General features: G+C 39.5%; 1 protein-coding gene across 3 annotated transcripts; it reads left to right on the top strand.

The window, feature by feature from the left end:
• The first annotated feature begins 1,140 nt into the window (after positions 1-1,140).
• Positions 1,141-18,700, top strand: smad2 (SMAD family member 2). Of its 3 annotated transcripts, none has more exons than XM_075455221.1 (11): positions 1,141-1,290; positions 3,992-4,515; positions 11,021-11,110; positions 11,349-11,542; positions 11,724-11,858; positions 11,937-11,999; positions 12,236-12,289; positions 12,414-12,626; positions 12,728-12,865; positions 13,644-13,788; positions 14,919-18,700. In XM_075455221.1, the coding sequence occupies exons 2-11, from the start codon at positions 4,259-4,261 to the stop codon at positions 15,040-15,042; spliced, it is 1,413 nt and encodes a 470-aa protein (XP_075311336.1). In that variant the 5' UTR covers positions 1,141-1,290; positions 3,992-4,258; the 3' UTR covers positions 15,043-18,700. The 3 variants fall into 3 exon arrangements, with proteins under 3 accessions (XP_075311336.1, XP_075311335.1, XP_075311337.1); XM_075455220.1 differs by having other exon boundaries at positions 11,937-12,011; XM_075455222.1 differs by lacking the exon at positions 11,021-11,110 and having other exon boundaries at positions 11,937-12,011.
• The last annotated feature ends 249 nt before the right edge of the window (positions 18,701-18,949 follow it).

Below are 18,949 nucleotides of genomic sequence, written 5' to 3'. Positions count from 1 at the left end.
AAAATTATTAAAGTTACAGTGTTATTTGGCCCATGGTTTAAACAGAGTATTGAAACAGACCTCTTGAGTCCTCTATCTTTGTCGTAGTGACTGGAATAATCTTGTCTGCTACAGTTGGTTAAAATACAAATATATACCAAACTTTCCAATTCAATATTTCTACAAGACAGCATACACTTTAATTACCGAAAATACATTCATTTTGGCAAAAGATGAGAGGTGAGGCTTATAATTACTTACAAGTGAGTGTACTTTCGCTGGTTAAGCCAAATAAGATAATAAACACATTGATCTGAGACGTCCACGTCTTGTAGTTTCCTTATCCGGTGTAGCTACCGGCCGGTTATAGTGGCAGGTCGGAAGAACATCATTTAACGGGACAGCTTTTACATCTAACAGCAAACAGCTCTCGCACCGTATTACTCTCTTTAAGTTCCAGTTGACCACGCCTCTCAGGTGAGGGACCTCTGTGCTTGGAGAGCATGCGCCTCACTGGCTCCTGAGTGTGAAAGAGGAAAACATGCACGGGAGTGGTTCATTACCCTTTGCATTACACTTTATTCCAGGCTATGATTTCTCAGTCACAGATTTAGATTTGCATTCACGTGATGCAGGTAGATATTTGCATGGTGAAGCCAAATGGTCTGCTAAAGTTGACCCAACCTCAAAATTATATTAGTCTATTAATTCATAAGGAAATTGAGCAAGTCTACACGCACACACACACGCGCGCGCACACACACACACACACACACACACACATAGCAATATACGTATATCTGTATAGATATATATATATATATACACACATATCTGTATATAGATATATATATACACACACATATACATATAGAGAGATTAAGGAATAATACAAAAAGTGTCTGTTTAATGTAATTTTATGATTGCAACCAAGGTATCCATAGACATAAAACATGTCTATGAAGGTATCCACTGATAAACATCGCACAAATACCTTGGTGTATAATAACGCATGACAGATGTGGCATTGAACCAATAGAATACACGCCTGACTATACGTCACGTGCTGACTGTCTGGATTGAGCCTATTGGAAGAAAGAGTAGGCGGGGCATTGAGGAGCCCTTTTTAACTTAATGTTTTGCGTGGAGCGATACACGTTTGGTTGAGCTATGAATGAGGGGCCATCATCCCGGCGGCTCGGAGGTGGAAAATACAATTTAAAGACTCTGTTTATGCATTTAAAATGAGCCACCTGGGTTTTCTGACAGGCACCTGAGTGACCTTTCAATGTCATTTCGTCTCGCTGCTGGGTAAGTGTGTTTCTAACAGTGAAAGTTATTTGATTTTTTTTTGAGCGACAGACCTCGCAACAGACCTGTTTATTTGTCTGTGCCTCTAAGTAGCAAGCTTGCTAGCAGATTTTTTTTTTTCGTACTCTTTTTGGAGGCGATGGGAGGAGGGGGGGGGGCAATCAGTCATTTTGAGACAAAAGAATCGTAGACAATTTAACTGTAACTTTAAATGCAGACAATAGGCACCCAGCAGTGAAATGTGGACGCTTTATGGGGCTTTTGTTTAAGTCAACAGCCATGGGCTGTTTTGAACCGCCGTAAGTAGCGTTAGCTTATTCTTCAAATCGTGTGTGTTTGGAGAAGAAGTAACCCAAACACACAGTTTCTCACACCATACCAGACGTTGCTTACAAAATAACTGTGCTCCTCTTATCCACAATACCCCCGATTGCTGTATCAGAATATCGAGCTGAGATGTGTTATGACCATAAGAGCACTCTTGGTGCCCTGACTTGTATTGAGACTTTCTGCTCACTTTGAAGGCTCCCTCATGCGACAGCGTTCTGTTCCTGGTGTTCCCAATAACAAAGGCTTTTGTTGTTTCAGGAACTTATTCCCCCTTCTTTGTGTATCAACTTTTAGCTCAAAGAATGACTACAATAGCGTCAAAAAACCTCCCCCTTGAAACAGCCATTAACTTTGTCCAGCTGGACCTAATGGGCAGCATACTTGAATATTTAGACCACATTGAAGAAAACACAGACACACTTGTTAGGTCTGCGGCTAATTGTTTTCAGGAGTGATCCAATTGTTCCAGAAGTCCAAGGGTTAAGCCTGCGAATGCTGAGAAGGAGCTTGGGTTTTCAGTAATTCGCGAAGGACAGTTGTCCCTTCTCCTTGGCATTAGAGTTGAGAAGTTCTGCATCACTCAGTAGTTCTATCCGAATTATCTTTAGAGCCTCATTGATCAACAGGGCTGCTGCTCGGTGGCAGCATGTGTGCTTCCATCTACACGAATGAATGTATTAAAATGCAGGCTGCATTACAGGATGATGTTACTTTAGCAAATCAGAGTTCATGTTATCATCCAAAACTGGATGATACTAACTTTTTAGTTTGTATTGTGGTCACTGAATTACTTTATTTCTCCTGATTTATGTATTTTTTACTTTTGCTTGCTTGATGTTTAAAAAACCATTACCTTGCTACTGACCAGGGTATGTTATGGCTCACTTTTTGTACAAGTGGGTGAAAACTGATTGAGGCTGCTTTTTTTATATAAACATCAAACAGATGTTACAACTTCAGGGTATTTTTTAAATTTTTTTTTCAAAAATGGTTCAAATGTGATTGTAGCTCGTCATGCTCGCAAGCAGGCTTCAATGAGTTTGTAAAGAACATGCATAAAGGAAAGACACCACCTGGGGTTATAGGATCATCTCCACCATCCACCACTTGGTGTGAAATCAATATTTATACAAATGTACCTGACCTTGGATATGCCAGAACTTGCCAGTCTTGGACGACAGATGTAGGAGCTTGATTTTGCTTAACCACAGTGACATCAAACCTCCTTTCTATGGATGGAATGTGGAAATTGCCCAAAATTTCAATATGCAGCTGTACATTTGTCATGGAGGTGAAGACTGGGACCCTACATGTTTAGGGGCTGTGTACATTTTCTTTCTTTCTTTCTTTTTTTGTTTTATCCCTGGCAGGCAGTCGGTCATCTTTATGTTTCATTGGACTCGCACCAAACAAAGTGCCAGCATCTTCTCTTTGCCTCTGCAGATTGGTGATTCATCACTGAAATATCACTTCCGTCCAATCATTCACAGTCCATTACTGCTCCTCTGTAGCCCAGTGTAACCTTGTTTTCTTCTGATCAGGTGTTAGTGATGGTTTACATTTGGCTTTTCTGGGTGTAAGTCCAATTTCCCTCAGCTGTTTTCTCCCTGTTCGGTCACAGACTTTCGTTTCTGCCCATTTGTTTTCCCTTTCTTTTGTTTTTCTACATTTTTGTAATTTCAAGGCATTTGTTTTCAGTTTTCTTTGATGTCTTTCTTGGTCTGCCTGCATGCTTTCCCTTTACAACCTTCCCATGATTGTTCTTGTTCCAAGTTTTAGACACAGCTGACTCGGAAGAACCCACATCTGTTTCCGCACTCTGATTTGATTTACCTTTTTGAAGGAGTTTTGTATTCCTTTCCATTGTCTCTGGCGACGGCTCTCTTGTTTAGGTTACCTTCCTTGTCAGTCAGCAAGGTGCACCAGCTCCTTAAGCTCTGCGAGCACAGTTTTATGACATGTAGCCTCTATGTTTCGTTTTTTTTTTTTTTTTTTTTTTATCTGCAAAATGAAAAACAAAGCTGAAAAAAAACTAATTTCAAGTGTCAAGGTTCTATAATTTTTGCCAGGGGGTTGCATTTTATTGAAAAGATTGACAAACAGAGAGAGAGTTGCTTTGTATGAAATACAGTCGATACTTCCAAAAGATGTGCAGGGTGTGCTTTGACTGTTTGATTCACAAGGAGGCTGTGATGGAGATGACAGTAATGACAGCTTGGGCTCGTGGCAAAGATGCAATAAGTGTGGGCATAATAGCATCGCTTCAAAAGGAAATGTTTTAGGAAATCTTTTTGTATCTTCTTAACCTTTTTTATGTTCGAGTGCTGATCTGTGTTTTCTCTGTCCCTTTTTTTTTTTTTTTTTTCCCCAGGTTTCTTTGGATACTCTCTGTTTCTTTTACACCTCAAAGATTCCTCAGGGCAACTTAAGACCGATGCCTTAGTTGTGACATTACTCAGAAAACCTACATACACTCAGTCCATATAGTTTTTTTTTTTTTGTCTTGTCAGGCCCATCGCCTGTCTCATCTTCATACCTCTCCCCCTTTTTTTTTTTTTTTTTTTTTTTTTTTTTTGCCTTTCATCAAGTTGAAAGGGTCACAGGTCGCTCGAGTCCACGTCAACAAACACAAGCCATCATGTCCTCCATCCTTCCCTTTACTCCCCCCGTTGTCAAACGCCTGCTTGGATGGAAGAAGACACCTACAGGCAGCGGAGGTGCAGGAGGAGGAATTGGAGGAGTCGGGGAGCAGAATGGAGGAGGACAGGAGGACAAATGGTGTGAAAAAGCTGTGAAAAGCCTGGTGAAGAAGCTTAAGAAGACAGGGCAGCTGGATGAGTTGGAGAAAGCCATCAGCACGCAAAACAGCAACACAAAGTGTGTCACCATTCCCAGGTGAGAGGAGGATATGCAGATTTAGTATGTTTTCTTTTTTACGTTGTTGAAATGGACACACAATATTGGAGCTGTCACAACCGCTATATACGGTTCGATCTCTAAGTAAAGTACTCACTGTTTCAGCCATTCTCTCTCTCTCTCACACACACACTTGGACACAGACCAAATATGTGTGTGTGAGTGTGCTTTTATGTGACTTGAGAAGTAAACAAATATACTTTTCACAGTTAATATTCTGGAACACTACCACGTTTTTTTTTTTTTTTGCGATGGCCTTTCAAATGAATCATTTACTGATTTTAATTTATTCATTTTGCCCAACACTTTCACAACAAAAACCACATCCGCTGTGAGTTTACACCGGTGTTCCACGGTACCACCTATTCTGACGAGCACAGCAAGGTGTAGAAAACGCATGAAAACAAGAAAAGGGCTATGGGCAGCCACAAACTTAAAGGAAGAGGAAGAGAAGTCACTGTTGTGCAACAACAGGTCCACTTCCCCATTATGCCATACCAAAGGATAGCTAGGCAACAGAAGTGAAACCTCACTTAAGGAAACAGATGTTCTGCACACGATGCAGGCCCAAACTCGCTGCGCGTTTGAGTCGATCAGAATGAATTAAGCTACGTTCACGTGGTAAAAAAAGGTTGTCTTTCATTTTCAAGGTTTTACATTTCAGGACACAGTTGCTTCCCTAAGATCATCGCTGATGTCTTTCCTCCTTGGCATTGCGTTAACACACACACACACACACACACACACACACACACACACACACACACACACGAAGGGTCCAGACCAGAAAACTGCCAAAACGTCTGCTTTTACAGAAGTGCCCACACATTAGCAGCAGCTGCTTGAATTTCTCAATCCCTGTGTAAGGTGTACTTACACTGCTTCAACATTTTGGCCTAGGTTTTGCTTAATTAATCCTTTTTCGCTTATATGTCCATACCCAGTGTGTTTTTTTTTTTTTTTTTTTTTTTTTTTTTTTAGGCCAAACGAGACAAAAAAAACATGCACACACACACATTCACCCTTACTATTTAGAATTACCAATCATCTTAATGCGCATATTTTTGGGCTGTGGCAAGAAGCCGGAGTACCTGGGGAGATCACAGGCGTGGATGTAGTTAAATAAATCATGTGATCTTGGGGCTGGACTAATTTTAAGAACTAAGAATAAGATGTTTTTCTTTCTTTCTTTTTTTTCTTTTTTTTTCTTTTTAAAGCACACGATAGTTGATTAAACCCTTAAAATTGAAAAAGGGATGTGTGTTCATCTTTGCATGATTGTATTTGCAGAAAACTCAGAAAAACACATGTTCTCACGATGCGCCTGGTTGTGCAGTGGTTGAATATCTTCTGATCGGATCTACTTTCTGGTTTACATAGAGCAGGTCAATCATTGAATCAAACAAACAAGGGAATCTCAAAGGCTCTTCGGAGCAGTTGGCCAAAGATCCTAAAAGCTTGGCAGAGGCAGCGCATGAGAACCCGAAGCTTTGATTGCTATTTAAGCGTTTGTGCACTGTTAACTGAAATATTTGGAAGTCTTAAGACAGAAGATGAAGCGGTAGGTGAAATGATGAAACAGTGCACCTGCTAAGCGGGAGGTTAGAAGCCTCTACTGTGAGGAACCCCTACCCCTTCAGAGCCAGTTTTAAGTTAAAAAAAAAAAAAAAATATATATATATATATATATATATATATATATATATATATTAATAAAAAGGACAAAATAAACAACCAAAAAACGATTTTATTTAGCTCCCTGTGTGTACTCTGAAAGCACTCCAACTAACCCAGATGGTGCATCGGTTCTTTGTCTTGTCAACAGGAAAGTGTCAGTCTAGTTTTTGTGTAAATCTTTCATCTGAAACATTTAGCAGCCAAACCTGCTGCTACCTTATGCCATCAGTTAGTGGTCATTGGTATTTCTGTGTAGTTTCACAATGGTGTTGTGTGATCAGGGATGCAAGTCGAGACGTTATTGGAAGGAAAGTCAGCACCTTGAGATTTGATTGGCTTACCATTCAGAAGGTTGCATTGCAAACATAAAGCGATCATCAGTGCATCTTTATTTTTTATTTTTCTGACAGTGTGACTACTTGGAACTTTCAAAGTCAATTATTTCTAATGATACATTGGTATTCTTCCAATATATTTTACTAATAAAACAGAGATGCGGCCAGTTAACTGGAAAGTCACATTTGCCAAATGCTTTGAAAAAGAACCAACAGGTATGCCCATACTTGCAGTAGATTGATTTGATGTCGGCATATTTTGAATTACTAACAAAAACAAAAGACTTCTAACCACCATCCTCCTTTTATAATCACAAATCTTATTTGGATGACATGAGACACCGTCTGCTAACAGTCCGACTGAATGTGTATTTTCTGTGACATGAGATTCTGTTGCGATGTGGCACATTATATGTGTAAAGCTATCCTACCTGCTTTTGATAAATTATTCCATGATTTTCGTTCAAGCTTTGTTGTACAGTGTGTGGATCAATGTGTCGATAAGATGTCTTCGCAGTGGGATGCACACTCACTCTTTTGCAGTAAAAGTTCAGCTAGCTTATTTGTGTCACTCTTTTCGAGGTTTTTGGAAGCTTTGCTATCGCTTGCTCAGTGGTCCCCTGTTGTCAGCAACTACAGCTGGGTGCTTTTAATCCTCTTCTGGCTGGAAACGTGTAATGTGGTTTTACCATGTTTGAAGTGTATCCAATATATTTCATTCATAGAAGCCAAAGTGCTTCCACGTACTAGCTCTTACATCAGATGGTGCCAGTCAGATTTTTTTTTGTGCATTCTTCAGACTGTCCGGGTGCTTCACTTCTGCTTTTGCAAGTTCCTCTTTTTAAGGGTCCGTCAACATAACTATATCCATTTTTACATTTGTGAATGGATTTGGAATCTTGCACATCTGCATCTTCATGCATTTGAGATGTGTTTAATTCCGCCACCCCTACAAGACACCAAAGCAGGTAAATTCCCATCATGATAGAAGTGGAAAAATTCAGGCGAGCCCTTAAAACATGCATGTGATTAATGTGGTGTCAGCCCGCTAAGCATCAGGATAACTGTAGGCTGCTCTGCAGATATTTTCTGATCTTATATATTAAATTTTCTCTTTCCTTTAAGTCTCTTTGTTTAGTTGTAATTAGAAGATATAAGTGGTGTGATTAGTTCCTTTAGAAAATGTGACATTTCTGATGCCTCAACACACACCCATACTGGTGTAAATTCAGTCCACCAGCACTGGATTTTGATCAATCCCATTTCTCCTCAAATTCGTTTTTGACACATGGAAACGAAACCGGAAATCAAGATCTCATTTACTTCTTACTTTACAACATGATCTGGGTAAATCTGGTTGTGCATCTGGCTAGACAGTCCATTAGTGTACAGCATAGTATTGACCAAGCCTTATAAAACCAATTAGCAGCTTGTAAGGTGAGAAGAAGAAAAAAAAGCTTAGCAGGTGCACTGTTAGCAGAAGGGTGTTAATGTGCTGTTTGTGTTCACTTTGCCTTCAGCGTGGAAAATGTAATGATCTGCGTCTATTGATGTCGGAAAGTGGTGTTCTGAAAATGATGTGAAGTCCAAATGAAACTTTTTGGCTCTTATTCCAATGGCAGGAAAACTGAGAAGCTTTACTTACCCCAAATATTATTTTAATCACTTAAAAAAAAAAAAAAAAAAATTGTACTTTGCACCGTAGATGTGTATTCAAGATGACATCGCAGCATACTCTGTATTGCAAAGTCTGTTGTTCATGCAAAAAAATATATACAGGCCTGAAATAATTAGGTATCAATGTGAAGAAAGTAGGAATCTGTTTGAATAGTCTTTTCTGCTCCGGTATAACCGAATGGAATGACTCTAAAGTATCGAAACCGCAGCGGATTCAATTCTTTAAATGCTAAGAAAAGGAGGTATAGGACACAGTGTAACACCATCTATGAAAGAAAGGAGATAATTCAGTCTCAGCTTCCAAAGCAACACATTCAGTCGTACTAACTAATTTATGTGGATAAATATGAAGTCAAGAAAGTAAGAGTGAGCAGGCTGTGAGAGCAGTGTTTCTTTCCTTTTTGGAATGATGAACTAATATTTTATATTATCTTGTTATACAAATATGATATGCATGAGGTGGCCTTTGTGTAACAGTGTGATCAGATCGCATTAGATGAAGTATCTAAAGCACTTTCTGTGGAAAATTTGTTGAGCAGATGTAGTTTCAGTGCTGCAGACCCTGCCGTTACCGAAGCCCTCAAGAATTCCCCGACCGTCTTTCCTTAACCTCTTGACTTTTTCGCACAAGGTCAAGGAACAGGCCTTGGGACAAGACGGTGGGTTGTTTCTTCCTACTTTTCGATGTGACTCTAGATATGTAGGAATTGCAACAAGTGCAGCTAAAGGGGGTAAAAAGGACTAGCCAGGGTGGGAGGGAAACCTTGCGAGATCGCAGACCTTTCTGACCCGTTTCTTCACTCTGAGGAATGTAGGCTAGATACTTGCTCTCCAAGTGGAACTGATAAGGTCACGGTTGTTCTTTTGGGTCACTTACTTCAATACAGCCCTTGTCCTGCCAAGAAGTTTGAGGAAAGGAGGTTTTATGTTTTGCAAGGTTTCAGAGCAAGTTAGGACTCGTGTTCTTTCAGCCCCATCATCACACATGTTGCCAATTTAAAGAGTTGGCTCTTATCTGTTTGTGCTGTGGAGGGGGGCAGCTGGGAATCTATGAATAATTGAAAATGGGCAATTAAGTGTTTTCCATTTTGTTTGGTTTGCTGATTTTCTGATTGGATTACAATGAAACTACACTCTTTACAATAAGACGGGCTGTCCGTACGGTGTTGATCATTTGCCAATAGTGGCATTAAGGAGTTAAAATGGAACCGTATCTGCCATCATTTATCCCGGCTTGATGGCAGCTCAACAAAAATTTCTTCACGTTGGGGTCAACCCTGTCATACGGGGCAGGATGTAGTGCTTAAAAGTACACATCGGTTTTCAGTAGATAGCATTCCAGGCTTTTGATGCATGGCTCACTTCCCTTTGAACAAAAGGAAGCAAGGCTGATAAACCCTTAAGATAAATTGCTCTGGTTCTGGTCTTGCTGTTGTCTTCTGTGGCGAGTGGGGGTTGGATGGAGGATGTCAAAAGGGTATCTGAAGGACTCCGAGGTGATAGCAGGTGTAGAGCTTTGCCGTGTTCTGTTTTGAGTGGAGTTGGTCACTGTGTCAGACTGCAATAACTCAAATATGTAGAGACGGCAGGTTTGGGTAGCTGTTATGGAAATCTCTGTAGCCTCAGTTAGAGAGGATGTTTTTATCTGTTTAAATTGGCTTTACATAAAGATTCCTGTGTGGTGTTTTGCATAAATTCCAATTGTACTTTCACTTGAACCTCTTTATATTGCAATTCTTGCTCTCTAGTTTTCCTCCAGAGTGATTTGCAGACTCACATATTGAAGGTCAAGTTTCATGCTCGGACTGAGAGCTTTTGACAGACGGACTCTGAAGTGATTTTACTTTTGACCTTTAAGTCGGATAGAAGGCAAAACATTGTCTTTGTTTGGTGATACTATGCTAGGCGCCCGAAGCTGTGGAGCTCTACGGTTATGTCGATAAGTGTTGAGATAAATTCTTGTACATGGCGATGACTTTGTCGTGATCATATGGCAGAATCTCTTGTCCAATAACGCCCTGAGGAAACTAAACAAGTTGCGTTCTTCACACCCACTTCTTTTGTGTGCACGTGTACACATTAGTGTTGTAGATGTGTTTTTTTTAAAATTTTTTTTTTATATATATATATATTCTGTTGTCGTGTCTTGAAACATTCGGCATTGTCCTGAATTTATTCATCTATGTCCTCATTGACATGCCATTCTTATGCATTTCCTCTATGACTTTCTTCCTGTTACACTTATGTCCTGGAAATGACCTTTTAGAAAAGTGAATTTGGAGAGTTGGTAGTTGAGATAGTACTTGCAGGAGGAGCTTTGTAGGAGCTTCCTTTATCTTAAAGTACTATGATAACAGAAAACCTTTTTAGAATGTATGTTATGTTGATGCTTTAACAAAGTTATGAAGTGTTTCATTCTCCAGAGCAGCAATTGCATGTTACATGTCCCATGAGTTTGACTATGTGTTTGATTTACTTTCAGAAGATCAGCTTATTTGAGACAGATAACCATAGTTCAGTCCCCTCTTACCCTGTGCATCAACTGATTGCACAACATCAGAATCTGTCTGATTTTGATTTGTCTCACAATCATCTGTCATCCATTAAGTCTCTTACTGAGAAGCAGAGGGTGGGATTTTTTTTCCTGCTCTTCTTATCAATAAGAGACAAACTGTACCACATGAAATCTCATCTTAATAAGTTAAAACACCTCATGTTTGCCATCTGTTTGCTTTTATTTTGATTCCTTTTTCCACTTGTCTTGTGTGTGTGTGTGTCATGTGTTGCATCTGTAGCAATTGCTCAGACCTTTGGGGTCTAGGCTCAGGCCACACGATAGAGCAGTGGGAGTCTGCAGGCATGTACGGATACCCTGACCACAGCAGGTGAATACACTCACATCAACACAAATATGCAATGCATTGGCTGTCGCTATAGATCCTTTGATCCATGATAAATGTTCTGCTGCAGAAACTACTGCTGACATATTGTAATCTGTAGTCAGTTTGTGCTGGTTTCTATGATCGTCACACTGGTTGCTTTTGCTCATTCTCACGGCCAAGTCTGCCTTTAGGACTCTGGTATCTTTTAGCTGTTTGCCATTTTCTCTTCTTACTTTCTCAGGTCATTGGACGGCCGTCTTCAGGTGTCCCATCGTAAGGGCCTGCCCCACGTCATCTACTGCCGTCTATGGAGATGGCCCGACCTTCACAGCCACCATGAGCTAAGGGCCATTGACACATGCCAGTATGCGTTCAACCTCAAAAAGGATGAAGTGTGTGTCAACCCCTACCATTACCAGAGAGTGGAGACGCCTGGTAATGAGCCTTGATAGTTCTATGCCTGTCTTCAATACAGCTTTTGCTCCGAGTACTGTTTACTGTCTTACTGTGTCCATTTTCTTTATTTTCACATGCATTGCAGGCAGGGTGTTGCACTTGTCTTCTTTACATGTAATAACACAGTTTTGTTTGTCGATGACACTCCCTTCCTCACTAGTGCTGCCTCCAGTGTTGGTGCCGCGCCACACAGAGATTCTGACAGAGCTTCCACCTCTAGATGACTTTACAAACTCCATCCCCGAAAACACCAACTTCCCTGCGGGCATAGATCCTCCCAATAACTATATACCAGGTCTGTATTCAGCACAGGATTACCCCCCCCTCCTTACATGACAGAATGCTTTCTTTCATTCTTTGTTTATTTTTACAGACACTCCTCCACCTGGCTACATGAGTGAAGATGGAGAGACCAGCGACCAGCAAATGAATCAAAGTATGGAGTCAGGTAGATTAGTTGAGTTTAATGATAGTAAATGAGCTCCTGTGTATCTCGGTGCAAAAACACAGGAGAACAACCTGCTATTAGGACAGTGTTGGCACCTTGAAGGAGGCGTTTCTTTTTTTTAACATTAGAACACAATTTAGCAGCTCAGTTTACATACTGTAAGCTATATATCAGATGTTAAACAGGAAACAATGTGCATAATAGGTTGTTTGTTTTTCTGCCAGGCTCACCAGCAGAAATGTCACCAAGCACCCTGTCACCCGTCAGTCATGGCCTGGGTAAATTGCTCTCTTTGCATTTTTTTTATTTATTTTTAGATCATTCTTATTCTTTGTAGTCTTTTTCTAAATCTTAAAAGTAAGACCGTATTGCATAAATATTTCTTCTTTGATCTCTTTTCAGACCTTCAACCGGTCACCTACAGTGAACCGGCTTTCTGGTGCTCTATAGCCTACTACGAGCTGAACCAGCGGGTCGGCGAGACGTTCCACGCCTCTCAACCATCTCTGACGGTCGATGGCTTCACCGACCCCTCCAACTCTGAACGCTTCTGTTTAGGGCTCCTTAGTAACGTTAACAGAAATGCAACTGTTGAAATGACAAGGAGGCATATAGGTAGGTGCACAAAGAAGTAGTGCAGCAGTTTATCAGTTATTGGGAGTAGAAAATGTTGAACAGTCTGACATCTCGGTATGTTTTTGTCTCACATTGTGCAGGACGCGGCGTTCGGTTGTATTACATCGGTGGGGAGGTTTTCGCCGAGTGCCTCAGTGACAGTGCCATTTTTGTCCAGAGTCCCAATTGCAACCAACGATATGGCTGGCACCCTGCCACAGTCTGCAAGATACCACCAGGTTTATACACTTCTACAGACCTCCAGTCTGTCTAACAATAGAAATTGCTGTGTTGTTTTCTGGTCAAACGTATGATTGAGCTCCATCTCTTAGAAGGGTTAGCTTGAATTAAAGCGAAGGATCAAAAATAATCACCACCAAACGAGACTCACCTGCCCAGTGAAAATAAGCTGACTGATACAAAGCAGATGCAAAAAACCCAACTTTTTCTTTCCCCTCCAGCTGATACACAAAGAAAATAAAGCTGGAAGAAAGGCACTAAAGAGCGTCCACAATGTGACAGTATTTCTCACACACTCCCCCACACACTGACTCATCTGTACCCATGTAACTTCGAACATTTCATTCCTGGCCAAATGAGTTGTGTGAACTGCATCATTACTGAGGTGCAGAGCTGTACAGAAACCAAACACAGGGATCTTGTAGACGTTCAGGGTTAGGTCTTGTCAGCCTTGTGGAGAATAATTGCCGACAAAACACCCACACTTCGCAATGCTTCTGCTCGTCGCTTGAGTCAGTAAGTAAAAACACTCATTTTCAAGTGAACTGGGGTTTTTTTTGTTGTTGTTTTTTCTTTTTTTTAAATGTGCAATGCTGCCGGTTAAGTCCTTATTATATTTGACTTAGTTTTGTAAAACGTCTTTTAATATTCTTGAATAGGATTTACACAAAAAAAGTGCTGGAAGTATTTGCATTGGTGTCATTGGCGGGTGTCACACGTATTTCTCAGTTGTGGATGACTAGCCTGAGCCTCACCTCTGCCTTTTTCTCTTTTTAGGCTGTAATCTGAAGATTTTTAACAACCAGGAGTTTGCGGCACTGCTGGCTCAGTCAGTCAATCAGGGGTTTGAGGCCGTGTACCAGCTAACCAGAATGTGTACAATCAGAATGAGCTTCGTCAAGGGCTGGGGAGCGGAGTACAGGTTTGTTCCACTCTCAAGCGCATCATTCCATTGTATTAATATTCAGAACAAGTAGAGGCCTGTGAGATTCCCTTCAGATCAGAGAAGTTCACTGGCGTGTCCCTCTCAAGCGAAATCATGCTGAAAAGTAAGACGTAACTGCTGTGGGTACTGTGAGCTTTGTTTTCTCTTGGGTTTTAATGCTTTTCAAGTTAAAGTCTTTGGTGTTTTTTCAATGTTTTATTAAGTGGTGATTGTGGAAAATCCTTAAACTCTTTAATGACTGTTTTTTTTTTTTTTTTTTTTTTTTTTTTTTTTTTAGGCTTTGCTTTGCAGTTATCCGGCAGCCGTAAATGGCCCGGAGGCATCTTTTTAAAAACTTCAGTTATATATGAGGGGCTTTTAATGCTCTGTCAGAATAAGATTGTTAGTGAGGAAAAAAGAAAGCTGAACTAAAGAAATTAAATCACCGCTACTTATGAAATACAATTTTTTTTTTTTTTTTTTTTTTTTCTTTTGGCAAGCCACAAAGCAGCCAAATATGCAGAATGTCACCTTCATTTATATAGTACTTATTATGCATCAAAACCTTCAGAGCTAAAATGAGACATGATGTGAACAAATGGTAATCTTGTGCAGACTCTCATCTGCATCGTTTGGGTATAACTCCTTATTCTAATCATCCTTTTGTTCAAAAATGTCAGGGATTGCAGTGCATTTGTTCGTTACTCTGTCTTTGTGGCTGTCCAACAAACATCTGTTTTGCTCCTGGCTTTGTTTTGTGTGTTGGTGACCCAGGTGCCAGACAGCAGTGTTTTTGGCTCGTCCTCACCAGCCTGGACTAAGTCTGTGGGGAGCAAAGCTGGATTTGGGAACTCCCATTCACTTTCTATTTATCAGTTGTTGTGCAAGAACACTGTTGTACCCCATCCCACTAATAACATTCCTCCCACCAATAGGTTGTTGGACTGGCTGTTATCAGAATGAAATTAAGACATCCTGTCACTGTTACTAAATTCCTCTGGGGTTATCATTTATCTAATCAATGACTTATCACATGATATTTTATATTTCTTAAGCTACAGTGGGGCCATACTTTCCCCTCACCCTTTTTTTTTTTTTTTTTTTTTTTTTGTATTTCGTTCCCACAGGCGTCAGACGGTAACCAGCACCCCCTGTTGGATTGAGCTGCATCTCAATGGCCCCCTTCAGTGGTTGGATAAGGTGCTGACCCAAATGGGTTCACCATCGGTGCGCTGCTCCAGTATGTCCTAAACAGGGTTCCCAGCAAAGTCGGACTGACATTTCACAACATTAAACAGTTTGTCCTAAAGGAGACCACCATGCAGTTTTAAATGATGTACTAACAACATTTTTAAAAACAGCAATGGACCTGGGGGACAAGCTTTTGACACCGTACCATCATATAAATGGAATATTAACAGTGATGCGGTCAGTTGACCCGAATACCCCCCCTTTTGTTGTGTTGGATCAACATCAGGCTGACTTTCTAGTTATTATCAACTAAATAATTTAAATCAACCTGCAATATCCAAATGATGAGAGTGATGTCATAATGGACGAGCCAACATCTGGGCTCTGAACAAGAAACTGGAGGCAGGATGGACCTTTTGTGTCGCCCTCACTGACACAACGGCAGTTTCGGGGATCAAGCATGTGACTTAATAATTTTAGAACAGTCTGTCAGACCACTAGTTCAGCTTGACTCTTCACTACCTACTTACCACAGCACAACTTTAAGTGTCAATTTTTCTTCTTTTGTTTACACAAGGCTGACCAACAGTAGAACTGCCACTCCAGGCTTATGTTTAACCAAAGTCAACTTCACGCCTGGGCATGACTCTCTATTATTATCTTTATTATTATTATTGTTGTTGTTATTGCTTTTAGTGTTTTTTGTTTTTTTCTTGGTTTTGGTGACCAAACATCCATTCCATCTTTGAGATATTCCTCCTTCTCGCCCTTTCGTTTCTGGGTTGTTGTGATCATAGAGTTGACTACACTGGACTGCATGGTCTTCAGCTCTTAAAGGGGAGAAAGCTTAAAACTAACAAACTCCCATGTTCACATTGCTACATGCAATCAAACATAATGTCAATGCAGAAACTCTTGTGTTTTAGCTATAACAAAAAAAAAGGGGTTGCTTCAGTCTGCTAAATCTAAGTTGAACCAGTCAGACCATGAGTTGTGGCAGAAACTTAAGTGAGGAGTTTTGATTTTATTCTTTGATCAGCGATTACCCAGCACAAGCACCAAAATTAAGGAATTATCAGAGCAAGAGGAAGAGCGTCTTCTGGAACGTAACAGAACCCGCTTTTGAATTTAAGGAGTTGACCGCAACTGAGTTTTTCACCTCTTGTTTTTAAAGCATAATTGTGCTTCACCTCTCTGCATGCTCTAACTCTCTCTCTGTTACACGCTCGATATTAGAGGAGCGTTGTGTAGAACTTGGAGATGTACAGGATTAAGGCTGAGCTCGACGCGTAAAAGTTTGCCTTCTATCCGTTCGATAAAGTAACGCTCGCCACCGCAGCCACATGCAATGAAAACGCACAAGTCTCTAGAACCGATGCACAGTTTTCCAGTTATTGTCCACTTATCGAATAGGAAAAGTCCTACAGACTTGAAATACTAGTTTCTCTACTTTACTTGCACTGCCCCAAATTATGCACCCTTAAGAAAGTTGCCTTTGATGTAAATTACGATGTGCAGAAAGGAATGTTGACAAACCATTTAAAATCAAGGTCAATTTCACTTTGATGTCTCCATATTTCAGAGTATTCACTGTAAAGATTTTGTTTCCTAAATTGTCAATTTGTTAATCAGCTTATTAAAGAGTGACGCACACATTTGATTTTTTTTTTTAATGAGATTTCTGATCTGATAAACCAGCTTGTACATTGGTATTTTTAGAATAAAGTATTCAAGCTTTAAGTGTTCAACAAAACTAGTTATACGTCACATTTATTTTCTTTATGCAATGTTTTAGCTACATTTTGTATTTTCATGCATTTTTATATAAATATATATATATATATAAATATATTTAAAATCATCAAAGCTTTCTTCCTTCTAATTAGATTGATTTTATTTTATTATTTTTTTTTTTAAATACCCCCTTGAGGGATTTCAGCTCGATTGGTGAATTGTGCTATTTATCAAGCACGGAACATAACAATTTCAGAGAGTTTGCCCACGTAAAATATTCATAATTGTGTGCTCGGTGACTGAGGAGCTTTTCCATTTACCATCTCCATTCCTTCAAATCCAGAATTGGCTTTAAAATGATAGAAATGGCAGGGGAATCTTACAATCTGCTTAATCAGCTTGTATCAAAGCATGTAGAGTAGCTTCTTGTCTTTATAGTAACCAATTTTTCAGCTAAGGTGTGACCAAATACTACGTGAACATACTTATTTTCCCTTGATTGGCCTAATCTTTAGTTTGATATGGGAAATGTACTTTGAGGTTTGGTTTGATGAATAGCTCTACAAGTGAACGGTTACAGTCTTTTAGATATCAGAGGTCTGAGGTGTGTATGATATTTGGATATAATTCAGCAGCTGTTCAATACAGGTTTGTGGGCTTTGTATCGCAGCAGTTGGTATTTATTCAAATGACTTCAACACTGGAGGGTGCTTTAATTATTATTTTTTTATTTTTTTATTTTTTTCAAATTTTATTAAAAAAAATGTTATTCTGTGTCTCATAAATAACGTGGGACCTTCCAGTTTTCAGCGTAAAAGCTTACATTAATTCCAGTGCTACCACCGTTTTGTAACTCCATGCTTTTACACTGTAAATTTGATGTGAGTGTGTGTAGATCCACACATGCTGTTCGAGGTCTTTGTCCTGTAAAGGTTTTCTCATGTGGGGGTCAAAATCCAATGCACATACTGAATATTATCCAGAAAATGGAGAATTGTACCTGGGCATGTAAATAAAAAGTATTTTATTGTGACGAGGTGTACGACTTACTTGCCTTACCTGCACTCGTGCCATCAATCCCGGGTGTCCTGTTGAAACGGAATTAATGGTGGATGTTGGTGGGCATGTAAACACATTCATATTCTGCTTTGATAACTGACGATCGATGAAGAGGTATTCTTCTTTTAAATTTTGGTTTTTCAGCACCAAAATGACAGATTTTTGAGGGTTTTGTTGCATACTGTTAGCATTCTGCAGAATCTGATATTCAAGAGTTGCATCTGAGGTCACACACTTGACCAATCCCCCACCCCGCTAATGGGGGGATGTAATTGTGCGGTGAAGATTGGCAGGTTTAAAAGGTTTTTAAAAAAATATAATTATTTTTTTTTAATGTTGTAACCCATCTGGTTATTCATTAAAAGGTTAATTGCAACAAATACGTTAAGGTAAACTGTTATTGTCTAGCTAGCACTTCCAACCTTACACCAGCCAATTTCTGTGACTCAATGGAATGTTTCATGTTTTTCATTTGTACACCTGTCTTGTGTTTTTACCAGACTCTTTTCCCTTTTTTTTTTTTTTTTTTTTTTTTTTTTTTTTTTTCAGGAAAGACAATTTGACTTATCAAGGTCAAGCCAAAATCCTACAACCTGACACAAAAATGCGATTCATGTGTCATTGTTTCATTGCTGACCTACATATTTGTTCTATGCATTAATATCAAACTTTTGAGAAATCTACATAGTGTGTTTACTGATGGCTAAGCTTCCATTTTTGTGCACAATGCCAGGATTCAGCAAAAGCCTTGGCATCTTTTTTAAAAAAAAAAGTTTTTTTTTTTTTCTTCCTTTGAGTGCCACCTAAGATTGAACCGTAAGTTCGACTGTCTCTTCTCACCTTCAGAGGCAAAGGTGGAATCAAATGAGGTTTTATGCAGGTCAACACATTCTGAGGTCCGCATTCCTATAAAAAAAAAAAAAAAGATATACATATAGATATCTATATATATCTTTTTTTTTTTTTTTTTTTTTTTTTTTTTTTTAACCTTATTGTGATAACAATTGTGTATTCTAATATAAGCTTCTTTCTGGTGAGTCCCTAAGAAAGTGGCTTTTTGGAAAAAGTGAAGTTCCTACATGTCACCAGTGATGTTCTATAGTTGTAATTTTATTTTTTTCCATATACAGTACATTTCTTCTGCTTGCTATTAACAGAGCATTCACAAGGCAAC

This window comes from Odontesthes bonariensis, chromosome 22, assembly GCF_027942865.1.
Source record: "Odontesthes bonariensis isolate fOdoBon6 chromosome 22, fOdoBon6.hap1, whole genome shotgun sequence".
Taxonomy (NCBI): Eukaryota; Metazoa; Chordata; class Actinopteri; order Atheriniformes; family Atherinopsidae; genus Odontesthes; species Odontesthes bonariensis.
The sequence above is the reverse complement of the archived record's forward strand: the minus strand, read 5'-3'. Positions and strand labels throughout refer to the sequence as shown.